The sequence below is a fragment of the Babylonia areolata genome, chromosome 22 (genome assembly GCF_041734735.1).
Source record: "Babylonia areolata isolate BAREFJ2019XMU chromosome 22, ASM4173473v1, whole genome shotgun sequence".
In the NCBI taxonomy this organism is placed as follows: domain Eukaryota; kingdom Metazoa; phylum Mollusca; class Gastropoda; order Neogastropoda; family Buccinidae; genus Babylonia; species Babylonia areolata.
In genome coordinates, this window is record NC_134897.1 from 2,027,824 (window position 1) to 2,047,823 (window position 20,000).

The window sequence follows — 20,000 nt, forward strand, 5'->3', positions numbered from 1 at the left end:
CACACCACACTACACCACACCACACTACACCACACCACACCACACTACACCACACCACACCACACCACACTACACCACACTACACTACACCACACCACACTACACTACACCACACCACACTACACCACACCACACCACACCACAACACGCCACACCACACCACACCACACCACACCACAACACAACAGCACAACACAACAGCACAACGCAACACAACACAACAGAACACAACAACACACCACACCACACCACACCACACCACACCACAACACGCCACACCACACCACACCACACCACACCACACCACACCACACCACACCACAACACAACACAACAGCACAACACAACAGCACAACGCAACACAACACAACACAACACAGCAACTCACCACACCACACCACACCACACCACAACACAGCACAACACAACAGCACAACACAACAGCACAACGCAACACAACACAACACAACACCACACCACACCACACCACACCACACCACACCACACCACAACACAACACAACACAACACGACACAACACAACATACAACACAACACAACACAACACAACACAACAGCACACCGCACCGATGCCACACCACACCACACCACACCACACCACAGCAGATGTAGATTCAATCCCTTCAACCTTTCCGGGGTATGTATGATCACACACAAAAGAATTAAAAAAAAGTAATATAACTGATGTGTATTAACAACATTCATGTAGCCAGTTCAACTTGAAATTATCAAAATATATACACGTGAAGAAAGTAACGAAAACAAACGCCTTTTACGTTGGACAAATCGTCGAATGTAGTTCTATGAGCATCGGCTTCTTATAGTAACTGTAACGTTATACTCTTAAGGGTAGACATTTGCTAGCTCTATAAATGTTGAAATTTAAAGCATTTTTTTTTTCTTCTCGATTTTGTAGACATCATTCTACCTAAAATTTTATCTGACCTCCGATGAATCAATCCACGTTGTAGACTGTCATAAAAAACGACACTGCATGGCGGTTGTTGAATCAGCTCAACGTTGTAAATTGTCATAAAGATGACATTGGATGCTGTTGATCACCTCATGTTGAAGACTGTCAAAACGACATCATATGCTGGTTGTTCAGTTGACCATTGTTGTGCATTGTCATGGAGACATTGCATGCTGGTTGTTGAATTAAGTCACGTTGTGTATTGTCATAAAGACATTGCACGCTGGTTGTTGAATTAAGTCATGATGTGTATTGTCATAAAGACATTACATGGTTTTGTTGAATTAAGTCATGTTGTCCATTGTCATAAAGATATTACATGCTGGTTGTTGAATAAAGTCATGTTGTGTGTTGTCATAAAGACATTGCATGCTGGTTTGTTGAATTAAGCCATGCTGTGTATTGTCATAAAGACATTGCATGCTGGTTGTTGAATTAAGCCATGTTGTGCATTGTCATAAAGACATTGCACGCTGGTTGTTGAATTAAGCCATGCTGTGTATTGTCATAAAGACATTGCACGCTGGTTGTTGAATTAAGCCATGTTGTGTATTGTCATAAAGACATTGCACGCTGGTTGTTGAATTAAGTCATGTTGTGTATTGTCATAAAGACATTGCACGCTGGTTGTTGAATTAAGTCATGCTGTGTATTGTCATAAAGACATTGCACACTAGTTGTTGAATTAAGTCATCCTGTGTATTGTCATAAAGACATTGCATGCTGGTTGTTGAATTAAGTCATGCTGTGTATTGTCATAAAGACATTGCACACTAGTTGTTGAATTAAGTCATCCTGTGTATTGTCATAAAGACATTGCATGCTGGTTGTTGAATTAAGCCATGTTGTGTATTGTCATAAAGACATTGCATGCTGGTTGTTGAATTAAGCCATGTTGTGTATTGTCATAAAGACATTACATGCTGGTTGTTGAATTAAGCCATGTTGTGCATTGTCATAAAGACATTGCACGCTGGTTGTTGAATTAAGCCATGTTGTGCATTGTCATAAAGACATTGCACGCTGGTTGTTGAATTAAGCCACGTTGTGTATTGTCATAAAGACATTGCATGCTGGTTGTTGAATTAAGCCATGCTGTGTATTGTCATAAAGACATTGCACGCTGGTTGTTGAATTAAGCCACGTTGTGTATTGTCATAAAGACATTGCACGCTGGTTGTTGAATTAAGCCATGCTGTGTATTGTCATAAAGACATTGCACGCTGGTTGTTGAATTAAGCCATGTTGTGCATTGTCATAAAGACATTTCATACTGGTTGTTGAATTAAGCCACGTTGTGTATTGTCATAAAGACATTGCACGCTGGTTGTTGAATTAAGCCATGCTGTGTATTGTCATAAAGACATTGCATGCTGGTTGTTGAATTAAGCCATGTTGTGTATTGTCATAAAGACATTACATGCTGGTTGTTGAATTAAGTCATGTTGTGTATTGTCATAAAGACATTGCACGCTGGTTGTTGAATTAAGCCATGTTGTGTATTGTCATAAAGACATTGCACGCTGGTTGTTGAATTAAGTCACGTTGTGTATTGTCATAAAGACATTGCATGCTGGTTGTTGAATTAAGTCATGCTGTGTATTGTCATAAAGACATTGCACACTAGTTGTTGAATTAAGTCATCCTGTGTATTGTCATAAAGACATTACATGCTGTTGTTGAATTAAGTCATCCTGTGTATTGTCATAAAGACATTGCATACTGGTTGTTGAATTAAGCCATGTTGTGTATTGTCATAAAGACATTGTACGCTGGTTGTTGAATTAAGTCACGTTGTGTGTTGTCATAAAGACATTACATGCTGTTGTTGAATTAAGTCACGTTGTATATTGTCACAGAGACATTACATGCTGTTGTTGAATTAAGCCATGCTGTGTATTGTCATAAAGACATTACATGCTGGTTGTTGAATTAAGCCACGTTGTGTATTGTCATAAAGATATTGTACGCTGGTTGTTGAATTAAGCCATGTTGTGTATTGTCATAAAGACATTGCACGCTGGTTGTTGAATTAAGCCATGTTGTGCATTGTCATAAAGACATTACACGCTGGTTGTTGAATTAAGCCACGTTGTGTATTGTCATAAAGACATTGCACGCTGGTTGTTGAATTAAGTCATGTTGTGTATTGTCATAAAGACATTGCATGCTGGTTGTTGAATTAAGCCATGCTGTGTATTGTCATAAAGACATTGCATGCTGGTTGTTGAATTAAGCCATGTTGTGTATTGTCATAAAGACATTACATGCTGGTTGTTGAATTAAGTCATGCTGTGTATTGTCATAAAGACATTGCACGCTGGTTGTTGAATTAAGTCACGTTGTGTATTGTCATAAAGACATTGCATGCTGGTTGTTGAATTAAGTCACGTTGTGTATTGTCATAAAGACATTGCATGCTGGTTGTTGAATTAAGCCATGTTGTGTATTGTCATAAAGACATTGCACGCTGGTTGTTGAATTAAGCCATGTTGTGCATTGTCATAAAGACATTACATGCTGTTGGTGAATTAAGCCACGTTGTGTATTGTCATAAAGACATTGCACGCTGGTTGTTGAATTAAGTCATGTTGTGTATTGTCATAAAGACATTGCACGCTGGTTGTTGAATTAAGCCATGTTGTGCATTGTCATAAAGACATTACATGCTGTTGGTGAATTAAGCCACGTTGTGTATTGTCATAAAGACATTGCACGCTGGTTGTTGAATTAAGCCACGTTGTGTATTGTCATAAAGACATTGCACGCTGGTTGTTGAATTAAGCCATGCTGTGTATTGTCATAAAGACATTACATGCTGGTTGTTGAATTAAGCCATGTTGTGTATTGTCATAAAGACATTGCACGCTGGTTGTTGCAGTGCCCCCTATGATCGTGGAGTACACGCAGCCGGTGGAGATGACCCGGATGGAAGGGGAGATGGTCAAGTTGTCGTGCAATGCAACAGGAGTGCCCACCCCTAACGTCACGTGGTACAGGATGCACCGATGGTCGTCTGCTGGGAGAGAACGTGAGTTTGTTGCCGCTTCGTGTGTGTGTGTGTGTGTGTGTGTGTGTGTGTGTGTGTGTGTGTGTGTGTGTGTGTGTGTGTGTGTGTGTGTGTTGCGTTGGTGATGTGTTGTTGGGCTGCGTTGGGTTGGGTTGTGCGGTGTTGTTTTGTGATGTGTTGTTGGGCTGCGTTGGGTTGGGTTGTGCGGTGTTGTTGTGTGGTTTGGTGTGGTATTGTGCTTTTATGTCTTACTGTGTTTTGTTTCTTCTTTGATGTACAACCCAGCCCCCCAGCCCCCACCCACCCCTCACCCTCACCACCCCCACACACACCTCTATCTTTTCTCCTTGGGGGTAGCATGGTGATTTTTAAACCAATTTTTCACATTATTTTTAATTTTTAGAATTATTTTTGTACCATATGTTTAATGAAGTTTATATTAACACTGTCCTGCGTTGTTTTTACATTGGTGCTGTTAACGCTTGTTGTCATTGTGTTGGTGTTGCCATTGTGTTGTTGCTGTAGTGTTGCTGTGGGTGTGTTGTGTTGTTTGTGTTGCGTCGCTATATACGTTGTGTTGTACTGTTCTGTACTGTGCTATGCCGTGTTGTGCTGTGCTGTGCTGTGCTGTGCCGTGCCGTGCCGTACCGTGCCGTGCTGTGCTGTGCTATGCCGTGCTATGCTGCTCTGCTGTGTCGTGCTGTGTCGTGCTGTGCCGTGCTGTGCTGTGCCGTGCCGTGCCGTGCCGTGCCGTGCTGTGCTGTGCTATGCCGTGCTATGCTGCTCTGCTGTGTCGTGCTGTGCCGTGCTGTGCTGTGCCGTGTTGTGCTATGCCGTGCTGTGCTGTGTTGTGCTATGCTGTGCTGTGCTGTGCTGTGCTATGTTGTGTTGTACTGTGTTGTGCTGTACTGTGTTGTGCTAGAAATGAGTGTGTGGAGGAGGGGGTTGGAGGAGGTGCAAGGTAATGTGTGTGTGTGTGTGTGTGTGTTGGAGCTCATGTACGTTTATATGTATTTGACTGTACTTTCATATCTGTGAAACTGCATGTTTGGTGCATTTCTGTTATGCATGTGTGGGTGTATGTGTGAATGTGTGTCGTCATATTTTACATTCATTCGTTTAATTATCACCATTGTTGTCTTATTTATTTATTTATTTATTTTTTATTATTATCATTTTATTAGTATTACTATTATTATTACTACTACCTTTTTCTATATTATAATTATTATTTATTTATTTATGTAAGCTTATCTCTTATTTATTCCCCCCCCCCCCTTTTTTTTTTTTTTTTTTTTTTTTCAAGGCCTGACTAAGCGCGTTGGGTTACGCTGCTGGTCAGGCATCTGCTTGGCAGATGTGGTGTAGCGTATATGGTTTGTCCGAGCGCAGTGACGCCTCCTTGAGCAACTGAAACTGAAACTGTGTTGTGCTGTACCGTGCTGTGCCGTGCTGTGCTGTGCTGTGCTGCGTTTCATGCTGTGTTATGCTGTCCTGAATTGTGTTGTGCAGTGCTGTGTTGTGCTGTTTTGCCCTGCCCTGTGTTGCGTTGCGTTGCGTTGTGCTGTGCTGTTTTGTGTTACGTTTTGTCACAACATATTTCCTCGTGCAAAAATTCGGACTGCCTTTCCCGGGGGGAACGCGTGTCCGTCGTGCAATGCCAGGCTTTGTTTTCCTGTTCACTGGCAGTAAATGACTACCAAGACTCTGCCCTTCACAGCCTCCGTCTTTAGCACATAATTCATTTGGCATATTTGTAGTTATATGCCCAACACTCGGCTTATATCACAGATTGACATAAGTTTACATTTGGACCAACAGCAAAGTGAGAGCTGTATTATCAATGGGAAACCATTTACAGCTTAGTCTTTTGTGAAGGACTATGACTCTCAAACCAGGAGGCAAAATTGCACTGGCTCTTAGTGCTGCAGCCTTGTGGGCTAGTTGGCCTTTGGGAACCATCCCAACGCCGACTGTCCTAAAACCCTCTTGGCCGAGAGAGTGGGGATGTACTTGGGCAAGACACTCTCCACTATAATCAAATTCTAGCCCAAAATAGTCGGAACAGCAGTTGCCTCCTCTGCTGTTCTGATGCTCATAGTCGGACACGACTGACTATCATAAATATATAGTTGTGGGCTGTATGATGACATTGTCGACTGGGTGGGGAAACTGGCGTGGTGATGGAGAGGTGTCTGGCGGGAGATTGGAACAGATTTGATGTGGCTTCAAAGCTTCAGCTCTTCCCGTTTCTCGGAAGTGGCCATGTCCGTTTTGCTTGAAATATGTTACAGGTAAAAAATAAAAAAAATAAAAAAGGAAAAAGAAAAAAAAAAGCAGTTCAGAAAAAAAGAAGTCGTCATACCTTGGCAAAAATGAGCCTGAGCTTGAAATAAGTGTTCATATATCATTTTAAAAGAAATAATGTTAATTAAAAAATGTGAAAAAAAAGAATGATAAACGTATGAAATAAAATTACAAAAAGAAGGGGGAAAAAAGAAAGAAAGAAAGAAAGAAAAAAAAAAAAGAAACTGAAAACGGAGTCGTCATTATTTCACAGAAGTCTGACAGTCGACCTGTCCTCTGCATCCTCCCAGTGCCCCCTCTCCCCCCCGCCTCCCCAGCAGCCCCCCCCCCCCCCCATAGCCCCCCCCAGCCCCCCCTGCCCTCTCCCAGACCTCCCCACTCCCCCCTCTCACGTCATGTCGCCAGAAAGGGAAATGGCATGAAATCTGTGTCTTTTCGGACATGACGTCAGTGGCAATAAAGTTATTGAATCTCTGCATCATTTTTCAATCATCCCCCGCCTAGACCCCACCCCCACCCTCGCCCCAACCACCACCACCACACACACACACACACACATACACAGACAGGCAAGCAAATAATCGGCTCTTCATAAAAAAACGAAACAAGCAAACAAACAAAATCCGTCCACGATTTTTCTTTGGAAAGATAAGACACGCTCAAGGCGAAATCACAAACAACCTCTGTCGAAAACATGAATGAAAAAATGCAAAGAATGCGAGTAACATGATACTGTCCAGCATTTCACGCTTACCTTGACCTGACGACTGCACTGTTGTTTGTGTGTTAAAGTCACAAGCAAGAAATCATGACTCTGTGTGTGTGTGTGTGTGTGTGTGTGTGTGTCTGCAATTCATATACACCACACACACGAAGCTGTTGCAATCAAGGCGGTCAGCATTCCAGTTCTTCAGGAGCTGTTGCCTCCCCCCCGCCCCCCCCCTTCCCCAACTGGCTTGTTGACTTGTATTCATCCTGCTGATTCGTTTTTCTTCGTTTTGTATTCTGTCTGCGTGATGCTTTGTTGTTGCTGGGTTCGTTTTTATGCTAATATCATATATGAAGAAGGAGGAGGAGGAAGAGGAAGAGGAGGACGGGAGGAGGAGGAAGAGGAGGAGTAAGAGGAGGAGGAGGAGGGAGAGGAGGGGAGGAAGAGGAGGTGGAGGAGCGAGAGGAGGGAGGAGGAGGAGGAGAGGAGGGGAGGAAGAGGAGGAGGAGGGAGAGGAGGGGAGGAAGAGGAGGAGGTGGAGGAGGGAGAGGAGGAGGAGGAGGGAAAGGAGGGCAGGAAGAGGAGGAGGAGGAGGAGGGAGGAGGAGGAGGAGGAAGAGGAGGAGGAAGAGGAGGAGGAGGGGAGGAGGAGGAGGAAGAGGAGGAGGAAGAGGAGGGGAGGAAGAGGAGGAGGAGGGAGAGGAGGTGAGGAAGAGGAGGGAGAGGAAGGGAGGAGGAGGAGGGAGAGGAGGAAGAAGAAGGAAGAGGAAGAGGAGGGGAGGAGGAGGGAGAGGAGGAAGAAGAAGGAAGAGGAGGAGGAGGGAGAGGAGGGGAGGAGGAGGAGGAGGAGGGAGAGGAAGGGAGGAAGAGGGAGAGAGGTGGGGGCAACAAGTTACGGTTTTTCAACAACTCATATTTCATTCAGTTGGAGTGAGCCTTGCTCGGGTTTTGTGATCAGAGGGGCACATGCACAAGGCATGTAATTGCACTGTGCTGTGTGAACAGTGCTATCGCACGTGCAACAGGTTTGACGCAGTGAAGTGTTGTCACATAGCTGGGTTGCTGGCCTGTCTCCACGTCCAAGTTGACGACTGCGACTGTTTTGCTTCTGATTGTGTTGGGCTCACTGCTGTGTGTGTGTGTGTGGGGGGGGTGTGATCACCGTATCTGTCCGTCTGATGCAATGCCCTTCATCACATGAAGATGATGACGGATGATATTGATACCCATACTGCGCCTATCCAAAGTCGAAGACCAAGCTCTGAGCGCTTTACAAACACAAAGTAATTTGGGCGACAGACTGCCTTTTGGGAAGAGTCACATGTTGTTCACATGAAATGGTTTAGGAGATTTTTACACGTGGTTGTGAGTTTTGTTTGGAGTGTTTCTATTTAATGTTATATTTCAATCCTGCCTTGAGCATTATTGTATTTCAATGAAAGGCGCAATAAACTATTATTGTTCTTGTTGTTGTTGTAACTATTATCATTACCATTATTATAATCATTATTATGAGTCGATTGACAGCAACCATTGGGCGCTCATCATTCGTTTCCTGTGTCATTTGATCACATACCATGCACATACTGGACAGCGGGTGATGGTTCACTGGAACCTGGGGTGACGTCACTAGTCAGTCCGTATGTTGCACATACTTTTTCGTTGAGTTAATCAGTCGTAAAAAAACAACTATTTTCGCTCTCCATACACCTTTTTAAGCCCCAAAAAAAGCGATTGCAGGGTTTTTTTTTTTATGGTTTAAGGCGTTGTTGGGCCTTATTAACGCTTAAATGGGCACATATAGAACCCCCATCCCTTATACTACTCAACAACAACAACAAGAGAGGCAAGGCCTTCAAGACTCACTTGTGATAAATTAAGTCCCCTTGCATTAATTACAGAGTAATTTCCCTTTTTTACTATCTGCACCAAAAACGTTTGCAAAATAAATAAAAATTCCATGCTTAGCAAAAGAAGTTCCCGTTTGAACAAAAAATGATAATAATGACTGCTCTTGTTGTTGTGTCAGAATATGAGATCAAAGTGCCAAGTTTAGAGAATACAAAAAAATATAAATATAACAGTAAATGCAGTTTGCATATAATTAGGCTTCTTTTTTTATTTTTTGTGCCCATCCCAGTATTGTTTTAAACAAGATGACTGGAAAGAACTGAATTTTTCCTATTTTTATGCCTAATTTGGTGTCAACTGACAAAGTATTTGCAGAGAAAATGTCAATGTTAAAGTTTACCACGGACACACACACACACACAGACAACCGAACACCAGGTTAAAACATAGACTCACTTTCTTTACACATGTGAGTCAAAAACAAACAAAAAACCTGTCCCTCACCCAGCTTACCTTGACGGCGAAATGGAAACAGGGAGTGCTTGGTTCAATCCATTCTGACGTGACAGTTAGTAAGACTTTAACATGCTGTGAAAGTCGTGTTGGGTTGTGTTGGGTTGTTGCGTTGGTCATTGTATTGCTTCGCATAGATTTGAACTGTGCTGTGCCGCACTGCGCTGAACTGTGCTGTACTATACTGTGTTGTACTACCTGTACTGTACTGTACTGCATTGTACTGTACTGTATTGTGATGTGCTGTACTATACTGAGTTGTACTACCTGTACTGTACTGTACTGCATTGTGCTGTACTGCATTGTGATGTGCTGTACTATACTGTGTTGTACTGCCTGTACTGTACTGCATTGTACTGTGCTGTATTCCACTTATACTGTACTGCACTGAACTGTGCTGGACTATACTGTGTTGTACTACCTGTGCTGTACTGTGCTGCATTGTACTGTACTGCATTGAACTTTGCTGTACTATACTGTGTTGTACTACCTGTACTGTACTGCATTGTACTGTGCTGGACTATACTGTGTTGTACTATATGTACTGTACTGCATTGTACTGTACTGAATTGCATTTATACTATACTGCACTGAACTGTGCTGTACTGTACTGTGTTGTACCACCTGTGCTATACTGGACTACATTGTACTGTCCTGTACTGCATTGAACTGTGCTGTACTATACTGTGTTGTACTACCTGTGCTATACTGGACTACATTGTATTGTCCTGTACTGCATTGAACTGTGCTGTACTATACTGTGTTGTACTACCTGTGCTATACTGGACTACATTGTATTGTCCTGTACTGCATTGAACTGTGCTGTACTATACTGTGTTGTACTACCTGTGCTATACTGGACTACATTGTATTGTCCTGTACTGCATTGAACTGTGCTGTACTATACTGTGTTGTACTACCTGTACTGTACTGCATTGTACTGTACTGTAGTGCACTTATACTGTACTGCATTGAACTGTGCTGTGCTATACTGTGTTGTACCACTTGTGCTGTACTGGTCTACATTGTATTGTACTGTACTGCATTGAACTGTGTTGTACTATACTGTGTTGTACTACTTGTACTGTACTGTATTGCACTTATACTGTACTGCATTGAACTGTGCTGTACTACACTGTGTTGTACTACTTGTACTGTACTGTACTGTACTTATACTGTACTGCATTGAACGGTGCTGTGCTGTGCTGTACTTTGTTGTACTGTGCTGTAGTCTGTTGTATTCCGTCGCATCGTGTCGTATTGTATTGTAATGTATTGCATTGCGTTAACTCACTCAGTACGGCCAGTCCTCTCTTCTCCTCAACACAGACCCCTCGGATGTCCAGTGGGTGTCTGAATGACCCAACCTTTAGCTTCCGTCGTCGGAATTGTGGTATTCTTTGTCAACATTCACCTCTTCAGTATAAGAGCCTTCCGCTTGCAATATTTTGATGATGGTAATTGGAGTGAAACGCTGTTAACGTCGTCTCTTTCGCCGTTCGTATGGAGAGAGTTAATCTGCATTGTATTGCCTCAAGGCCTGACTAAGCGCGTTGGGTTACGCTGCTGGTCAGGCATCTGCTTGGTAGATGTGGTGTAGCGTATATGGATTTGTCCGAAACGCAGTGACGCCTCCTTGAGCTACTGAAACTGAAACTGCATTGTATTGTATTATCAAATGCCAGTTGCTCTCCATAGGGAGAGCGCATTCCTGTCTTTATGGATGTTGTTTTCAATATCAGAGTGGCTGGTTTTTGTTTGAATGAAGTTTCTTTCTCACAGTGGATTCTTTCACATGCACGGGATGGATGTTACACATCAGTCCCCGATTCATCGTTTCAACCGAAAGGACTGGCACCCAGACCTCCTCCACAGTATGTCTGGTGGAGAGTGGAGGAGGGGGGGGGGTGTGTGTAAATATCAATGCAGGTGTTGTTGTTGTTGTTTTTTTTAGTCCACTGAGCCGGTATTTAGTTTTCTCTCTCTGCCCGTTGCGTGGCACGTCGCCTGCTGTTCTGAATAAGGTGAAACAGCTTTCTCTGAGACGAAAACAAAAGGAGTCTGGAGATCAATTTTTATTCTGGACTTGTCCAATTCTGCCGGGATTAGGGGAAATGACGTAGTGTCTGCGTAATGACGCAGTGTCTGTGAAATGACGCAGTGTCTGCTTGCTGTCCAACAGATGGCTGGTACTGTACGCCAGCCCCCAATCATCCCAGACATCTGTGGGTCCAGGGACTCCTTGATACCATCCGTGAAACACACACACACACACACACACTGTAGATATAAAATATAGATACATACGAAATCCATAGATAGATAGACAGACTGCATTCATGACCATCGTGAACGTTAAACAGCGAGCCGCGGTGAACGTGAAAGGACTGGTGTCTCTTGTCGGTTCAACGAATGAAGACAATCAGCAGACTTCCTGTTTGATTGGAATGGCCCTCAGGTGAGTGGAGACCTATCCCGGAGTTCCACAACCACCCACACACAGCGGGCATAGAATAACATCCATTCTGTCATCACGATTTGTGCGGAAATTGTCAGGGAGGTGGCAGAATGGTTAAGACGCTCAGCTGCCAATGTAGAAAGTCCGGGAGGCCGTGGGTTCCAATCCCGCTCTCGCTGTTTCTCCCAAGTCTGAGCGTCTAGTCTTTCGGATGAGGCGATAAACTGAGGTCCTGTACGCAGCACACACTTGGCGCACTGAAAAAAAAAGTACTCATGGCAACGAGAGTATTGTCCCCTGGCAAAATTCTGCAAAATAAATCCACTCTGTTACGTACACAAATATATACGCATGCACTGAGAACATAACTGAGCGCATTGGGTCATGCTACTGGTCAGGAATCTGCCTGGCAGATGTGGTGTAGCGTATATGGATTTGTCCGAACGCATGGACAGCTCTCTGAGAAACTGAAACTGAAACTGAAACCGTGTGGAAACTGGTTGACAGAGACTTCCGCCTTTTCTCCCCCAGCACTGCACGCTGTTTCCGGACTTGAACTGAAGTGTATTCGTGCTATTGTGTATGTGGAGTTCAGTCACAAAGTGAAACTCAAACCTGTCCAGACATCTGAAAACGTTATCCCCCCCACCCCTTCCTCTCTCTCTCTCTCTCTCTCTCTCTCTGTCTGTCTTTCTGTCTCTCTCTCTCTCTCTCTCTCTCTCTCTCTGTCTGTCTTTCTGTCTCTCTCTCTCTCTCTCTCTCTCTCGTTTTTTCTCTTTATTTATATCTCTCGCTCTTTCTCTCTCTTTCTCTCTCCCCCCCCCCCCCCCACACACTTTCTCTCTCTCTCTTTCTCTCTCTCTTTCTCTTCCCCCTCCTTCTCTCTTTCTCTCCCCCCCCTTTCGCTCTTTCTCTCTCTCCCCCCTTCTCTCTTTCTTTCTCTTCCCCCTCCTTTCTTTCTCTCCCCCCCTTTCTCTTTCTCTTCTCTCTCTCTCCCCCTTCTCTCTTTCTTCTCTCTCCCCCTCCTTTTCTCTCTTTCTCTCCCCCTCCTTTCTCTCTTTCTCCCCCCGTCTCTCTTTCTCTTCCCCCCCCCCTTTCTCTCTTTCTCTCCCCACATCTCTCTTCCCCCCCCTTCTCTCTCTCTTTCTCTCCCCCCTTTCTCTCTTTCTCTCCCCCCCCTTTCTCTCTCTCTTTCTCTCCCCCTCCTTTCTCTTTTTCTCCCCCCCTTTCTCTCTCTCTTTCTCTCCCCCCCCCCTTTCTCTCTCTCTTTCTCTCCCCCCGTCCTTTCTCTCTCTCTTCTCTCTCCCCCCTCCTTTCTCTCTCTCTTTCTCTCCCCCCCCTTCTCTCTCTCTTTCTCCCCCCTCCTTTCTCTCTCTCTTTCTCTCCCCCCCCTCTCTCTCTCTTCCTCTCCCCCCTCCTTTCTCTCTCTCTTTCTCTCCTCCCCCCCTTCTCTCTCTCTTCCTCTCCCCCCTCCTTTCTCTCTCTCTTTCTCTCCCCCCCCTTTCTCTCTTTCTCTCACCCCTCCTTTCTCTCTCTCTTTCTCCCCCCCTTTCTCTCTTTCTCCCCCCCCTTTCTCTCTCTCTTTCTCTCCCCCCCCTTCTCTCTCTCTTCCTCTCCCCCCCTCCTTTCTCTCTCTCTTTCTCTCCCCCCCCTTTCTCTCTCTCTTTCTCTCACCCCTCCTTTCTCTCTCTCTTTCTCCCCCCCCTTTCTCTCTTTCTCCCCCCCTTTCTCTCTCTCTTTCTCTCCCCCCCCCCTTCTCTCTCTCTTCCTCTCCCCCCCTCCTTTCTCTCTCTCTTTCTCTCCCCCCCCCTTTCTCTCTCTCTTTCTCTCACCCCTCCTTTCTCTCTCTCTTTCTCCCCCCCTTTCTCTCTTTCTCCCCCCCCTTTCTCTCTCTCTTTCTCTCCCCCCCCACTTTCTCTCTCTCTTTCTCTCCCCCCCCACTTTCTCTCTTTCTCTCTCTTCCCCCCCTCCTTTCTCTCTCTCTTTCTCTCTCGTTCTCCCCCCCCCCCTTAAACACTCCCCCCTCCTATCTCTCTCTCTTTCCTACAGTCGATCTCCGGCACAGAGATCTGTCGATAAGATGGGGTAGTGGAGAAAGGGGGTGGGTGTGGGGTGGGGGATGACCATCATCAGCTGTAATTACCCGTGTCGCAAAAACTCCCCCACCCGTTCCTCAGACTCTTATGGCGGCCGTGTGGTCTGGAACTCCACCCACTGTATTTTGTTGTTGTTGTTGTTGTTGTTTTCTTCTTGAGGATTTAGCTAAGTGCTGTTTGGTTGGAACAGGAAATGAGACATCGTCTGTGTCTTCGTCAGCAAAGTCGTTCAAAGTGTGGGTGGGTCTTCGTCACTCCACACGTCGTGTCTTCAACGGAAATCATCTCACTGGCCGGCTGATACACCAGACAGATTCTGCCACAGGACCATCAGTCTGTGGAATGGTTTTCGCCTTAAATTAGAATCTGTACAAAAAAAAAAAAAATCATATCATAACCGTTTGGACATACATTTTGACTTTGGACTGCTAATAAGGAGAGTTTGGAGTTTGCGAGTTTTGAAAGTCAGCTCAGAAGGATTGTGTTATACACACACACACACACACACACGCACACGCGCACACACACACACACACACACACACACACACACACACAGATGCAGAGAGACAGACAGACACAGACAGACAGAGAGACAGAGATGTTTATCTTTGGGAGCTCAGAATAGTAACTAGTACATCAACCATCCGCTTGAATGATTTTCTCCAAACATAATTGTTCTCTGACAATTGCTTTGATTTGTTTGATTTAGTTGTCTAGTTATTTCATTTGTCCTTGTACGTTTGATAGAGAGAGAGAGAGAGAGAGGTAATCAGACAGACAGACGTGGAGAAATGAAGACAGAAGATGAAGGAAAGAAAAGGAGAGGCAAGGATAGACAGAAGAAGAAGAAGATGGTGATGGTGATGATGATGATGATGATGGTGATGATGATGGTGATGATGGTGATGATGATGATGATGGTGATGATGGTGATGATGATGGTGATGATGGTGATGGTGATGATGATGATGATGATGATGATGATGATGATGGTGATGATGATGGTGATGCTGATGATGGTGATGATGATGATGTTAATGGTGGTGATGATGGTGGTGATGACGATGATGATGGTGATGGTGAATAAACAAAACAAACAAACAACATATCATAAAGATAATCTCGCATGCAATGGGGGAAGAAGAACAGGGTGGTGATGGGAGAAGTGACACAGAAATCGCCGAACACCTTGTTCACTGTCCGTGACCCCACGCCCATCAGGAAGAAGAGATCGTCGGCATGCCTTGACCATCCAGTTTGAACAGCCTGATGGGGAAGAAGAAGTACACATGTTGGCAGATAAATCAATGTCAACTCTTTCGCTCCTCTCAATAGCGCCACGGACGGAGGGGGGAGGGGGGGGGGGGGGGGGGTTCGGGCGGAGCGATATAAAGAGAGAAAAAGTAGTTCCAGCAGCCGTGAAGGACAGCAGAAACCTAAGACAGGTTTGCAAACAGGCGGACTATTTGACAGAGGGCACTTCAGACACACACGATGGCCTGCCTGTCCATCTGCTTCTTTCAGTGGATTTCATCGTGCTGTCGGTGCCATGGACGAAAATCACCCCCTTTCTTGTTTTTTTTTTAATATGTATCATGGGCAAATTTTGAAGTGACGTTCAAATTACCACTGTGGGTGAGATTGTGACTACTTACCACCAGATATTTTTTGAAAAAAAAATATAACACCGCAATGACAAAAACAAAACAAAAACAACAACAACAACAACAACAACACACACACACACACACACACACACACACACACACACACACACACACAAACGAATTAATACCTATCAACAACCCGTGCGCTTCAGTGCCCTATATCTGATAATACAACATTACATTTTGTTGTTGTTTGGCTGTTAGTGTCGTGTTTTGCACTGACAGTATTCATTGGAACTGGTGTTCATGTTTTTTGTGATCAAGATATCGTGGGCTTAGTAACATGCTTAGTAATGTGATGTGTTGGACAATAAAACATTTAAAAAAAACAAATAAAAAAAAACCCCGTTACTTACTTACATTTCCCACACTGTTGTGTGATGCAGTCTGTTGTTTCTCACACGTGATGGAAGCAGGATTATACTGTGACACACACCCCCTCCCACCCACACCCCACATACACACACACACACCCCACATGCTCCCAGAACTGCCACAACACCCTCTTCTGGGTGCCGTTCAAGCCTTTCTTTCCCTTCAAAATGGAGGGACATGTCCCAGAACTGCCACAACACCCTCTTCTGGGTGCCGTTCAAGCCTTTTTTTCCCTTCAAAATGGAGGGACATGTCCCAGAACTGCCACAACACCCTCTTCTGGGTGCCGTTCAAGCCTTTCTTTCCCTTCAAAATGGAGGGACATGTCCCAGAACTGCCACAACACCCTCTTCTGGGTGCCGTTCAAGCCTTTCTTTCCCTTCAAAATGGAGGGACATGTCCCAGAACTGCCACAACACCCTCTTCTGGGTGCCGTTCAAGCCTTTCTTTTCTTCAAAATGGAGCGACATGTCCCAGAACTGCAACAACACCCTCTTCTGGGTGCCGTTCAAGCCTGTCTTTCCCTTCAAAATGGAGGGACATGTCCCAGAATTGCTACAACACCCCTTTCTGTGTGCCGTTCAAGCCTTTCTTTCCCTTCAAAATGGAGGGAGACGTTCCAGAACTGCCACAACACCCTCTTCTGGGTGCCGTTCAAGCCTTTCTTTCCCTTCAAAATGGAGGGAGACGTTCCAGAACTGCCACAACACCCCTTTCTGTGTGCCGCTCACCCCCCCCCCCCCCCTCCCCCCACACCCCATCCCCCCCCTCCTCTCCTTCAAAACGGAGGGAGAGATACAAGGACTACCACTTTGAAAAGCCTGAAGTAAGTAGTTGGGATTGAGAGTTAACCGTGCCCACTTATAACGTCGTCCACAACACTGGGCATAGATGGGAAATCGCAGAAAATGATGGATATATTTTTTTCGAAAGCTCTTCTTCAGAAAAAAAAAAAAAAAGAGTTGACACATCCAGCAGAATGGTGTAAACACACTGAGCGACCTTTTCAGAACCTGGTCCTGCAAGCATGAGACAAGAGAAAGTTTTCAGATGGCGGAGAGGCCATTTTGTTTGTATCCCGATGGCGGAGCCCGTGGCCTCTTCACGGGGGTACACTGCTGGATGAAGACTGGAGGGCCATGGTGAAGACATACAGAAATAAAACACACAGAAAGCAGGAGGAAAAACACGAAATAAAATGGTAGGCATATAGGGGGGAGACCGAGAGAAAGAGAGAGAGGGAGAGAGAGAGGGGGAGGAGAAGAGAGATAGAGAGAGGGGAAGAGAGAGAGAGGGGGGAAGAGAGAGAGAGGGAGAGGGGAAGAGAGAGAGAGAGGGGGAGAGGGGAAGAGAGAGAGGGAGAGGGGAAGAGAGAGAGGGGGGAGAGGGGAAGAGAGGGAGAGGGAGAGGGAGAGGGGAAGAGACAGAGAGAGAGGGAAAGGGGAAGAGAGAGGGAGAGGGGAAGAGAGAGAGAGGGGGAGAGGGGAAGAGAGAGATGGGGAGAGGGAGAGGGGAAGAGAGAGGGAGAGGGGAAGAGAGAGAGAGAGGGATACGGATACGGATACGGATACGGATGGTTTATTCAATAATAAGGCCATGGCCCCTCATGAAGGGGGTACAGTGAACAGTAATTCACAACAATAAAGGCATACTAACAACAATACACGTCAGTAAATGTTCAACGACAAGCTGAGAATACACAACAAATAATTAACTACATAATGTATTGCGTTTTTTAAACGCTTTGTACAAGTAAACAGCAAACTGTTTTGTAATGGTTTCGTTTGTCGATGACATCAGCAAAACAAGTCCAAATGAAGTTGGGCGTGTGTAATATTTTTGTGGAATTAACTGGGATCTAAGGTCTTCCAAAGCAGGGCAGCACAACACAAAATGAAGTTCAGTTTCATCAGCACATCTACATAATGGGCAAATAAGATCACAGACACTGAACTTACGATAACGAAGACAATGTAGTAAGATTTCGGAAACCCCTAATCTGAACCTTGTCATGATATATTTTAAATGTCTATCCATTTTCATTGATAAATAAGTTGGACTAGAATGTATATAATTGAACTGCTTATAAAACCTGAAACGATCGCTTTCTTGAACATGATTTGACCAATCTTGCCATCTACAATCAATTAATCTTGTACGAAACACGCGAATAAATCCATTTATGTCGCCTACCCCCTGCTGTAACCAAACATAGCCAAACCCCAATTCATTTAATTTAACCTTTGACACCCAGTTTACCTTACCCCTTGAGTCTAGATCATATAACATGTTATAAGCTTTTTTCGGTAGCCTTGAATTTTCCATTTGTGTTATTTTTAACCAATAACTAATACATCTTACTGCGGAATTAAGATAAATTGGATACCTATTCGTCTCACCATAGATTAAATCATTTGGTGTTCTCATGGCGACTCCAAGAAACCTTTTTAGTGCAAACAGATGGACATTCTCACAGCAAGCAGCAGCATTAGAAAGACCCCAAATCTCCGCTCCATACTGAACAATGGGCTGTACTTGGGAGTCAAACAGTTTCATAAATAGGTCTAAAGACTGATTTTCTACACTTGACAATTTTTGCATAATACAGAGTAATGCGTGCTTGGCTCTACTTGCAAGATCTTTACATACAACCGTGAAACTCAATTTAGTTGAAAAATATATACCTAGGTATTTATAAGCATTCACTACAGGCATCACTATCCCATTATAAGCCCATCTTTCCCTCATTCCTAAATATCCACCTTTTCTAAAAACAATTATATTACTTTTTGACATGTTTACTTTCAACTGAAGTGATTGTGCAGCTCTAGATAGACTATTTAATTGAATTTGCAGACCCACAACAGTTTCAGACATTAACACAACATCATCAGCTAAAAGAAGGACAAACAACTCTAGAATATCACCAATAAATTGTGCACCGTGCTTCCCATTTCTGACAATTTCTGAAGTTAGTTCATTGATAAAAAGAGAGAAAAGAACAGGACTGCAGACATCACCTTGTTTCACACCAGAAGTGCATTGAATATAATCTGTCATCTTATCTCCACATCTAACCCTAGCTTTCACACATGCATACATGCTCCTTATACATTTCAACAACTTGCCGCGAACACCTGCTTTTAAAAGAATAGGCCATAGAATTGTTCTGTTTATAGAGTCAAAGGCTTTCTCAAAATCAATAAAAGCAACATATAATTTTCGATTTAAAGAGAACTGTTTTTGAACAAAGGCCATCAAAGTAAACATGTGATCAACAGTTGAGTAGTTGCGTTTAAACCCTGCCTGGTATTCACCTGTGATATTATTATCTTCTACCCACTCTTGCAGCCTCTGATTAATAACTGTACTGTACAACTTACTACTTATATCGCAAATAGAAATTCCTCTGTAGTTATTCGGATTATTCACATCGCCTTTTTTATACAGTGGTAAAACAATAGATTCAGTCCAGTTTTCAGGATAGATTCCTTTGTCAAACAGCGAGTTGAAAAAAATTACAAAGAAATTCACAATCAAGTCAGATTTACTGGCATATTTCAGCAATTCACCAATTATACAATCTGGTCCTGCAGCTTTACGATTTTTTATTTTTCTTATAGCAAACATCACTTCTTCTATTGAAATTGGTCGATTCAAATAATCTTCATCCTCTACATCTTGTTCCCATTGCAGTACACTGTCAGAAATAACATCTTTTGTCAGTAGAGTTTTAAAGTGTTCAAACCAAACATCATTAGTAATGTTATTAACTGGCTGTTTTCTTTTAAACGACATTTTACGTATATTGTTCCAAAATTCTTTCTGGTTCTTAATAGAAGCAATGAGTTCTGTTAGCAGTGTATCGTTAAACTGTTTTTTCTTTCTTTTTAGTAAATGTTTGTATTCCCTTCTGGCTTTGCAAAAACAATGACGATCATTAACATCTAAAGTATGTCTATATTTGTTAAGTAACCTGCGAACATTTTTTCTAGTGCTGCGACATTCTGCATCAAACCA

At 43.9% G+C, this 20,000-nt stretch overlaps 1 protein-coding gene across 1 annotated transcript in view; it reads left to right on the forward strand.

The window, feature by feature from the left end:
• Nucleotides 1-20,000, forward strand: part of LOC143297485 (lachesin-like) — an 89,765-nt gene that overhangs the window by 17,773 nt on the left and 51,992 nt on the right. Inside the window, exon 4 of the mRNA XM_076609884.1 lies at nt 3,875-4,024. Coding sequence (XP_076465999.1) covers nt 3,875-4,024 — 150 coding nt within the window. The remainder of the gene's footprint in view (nt 1-3,874; nt 4,025-20,000) is intronic.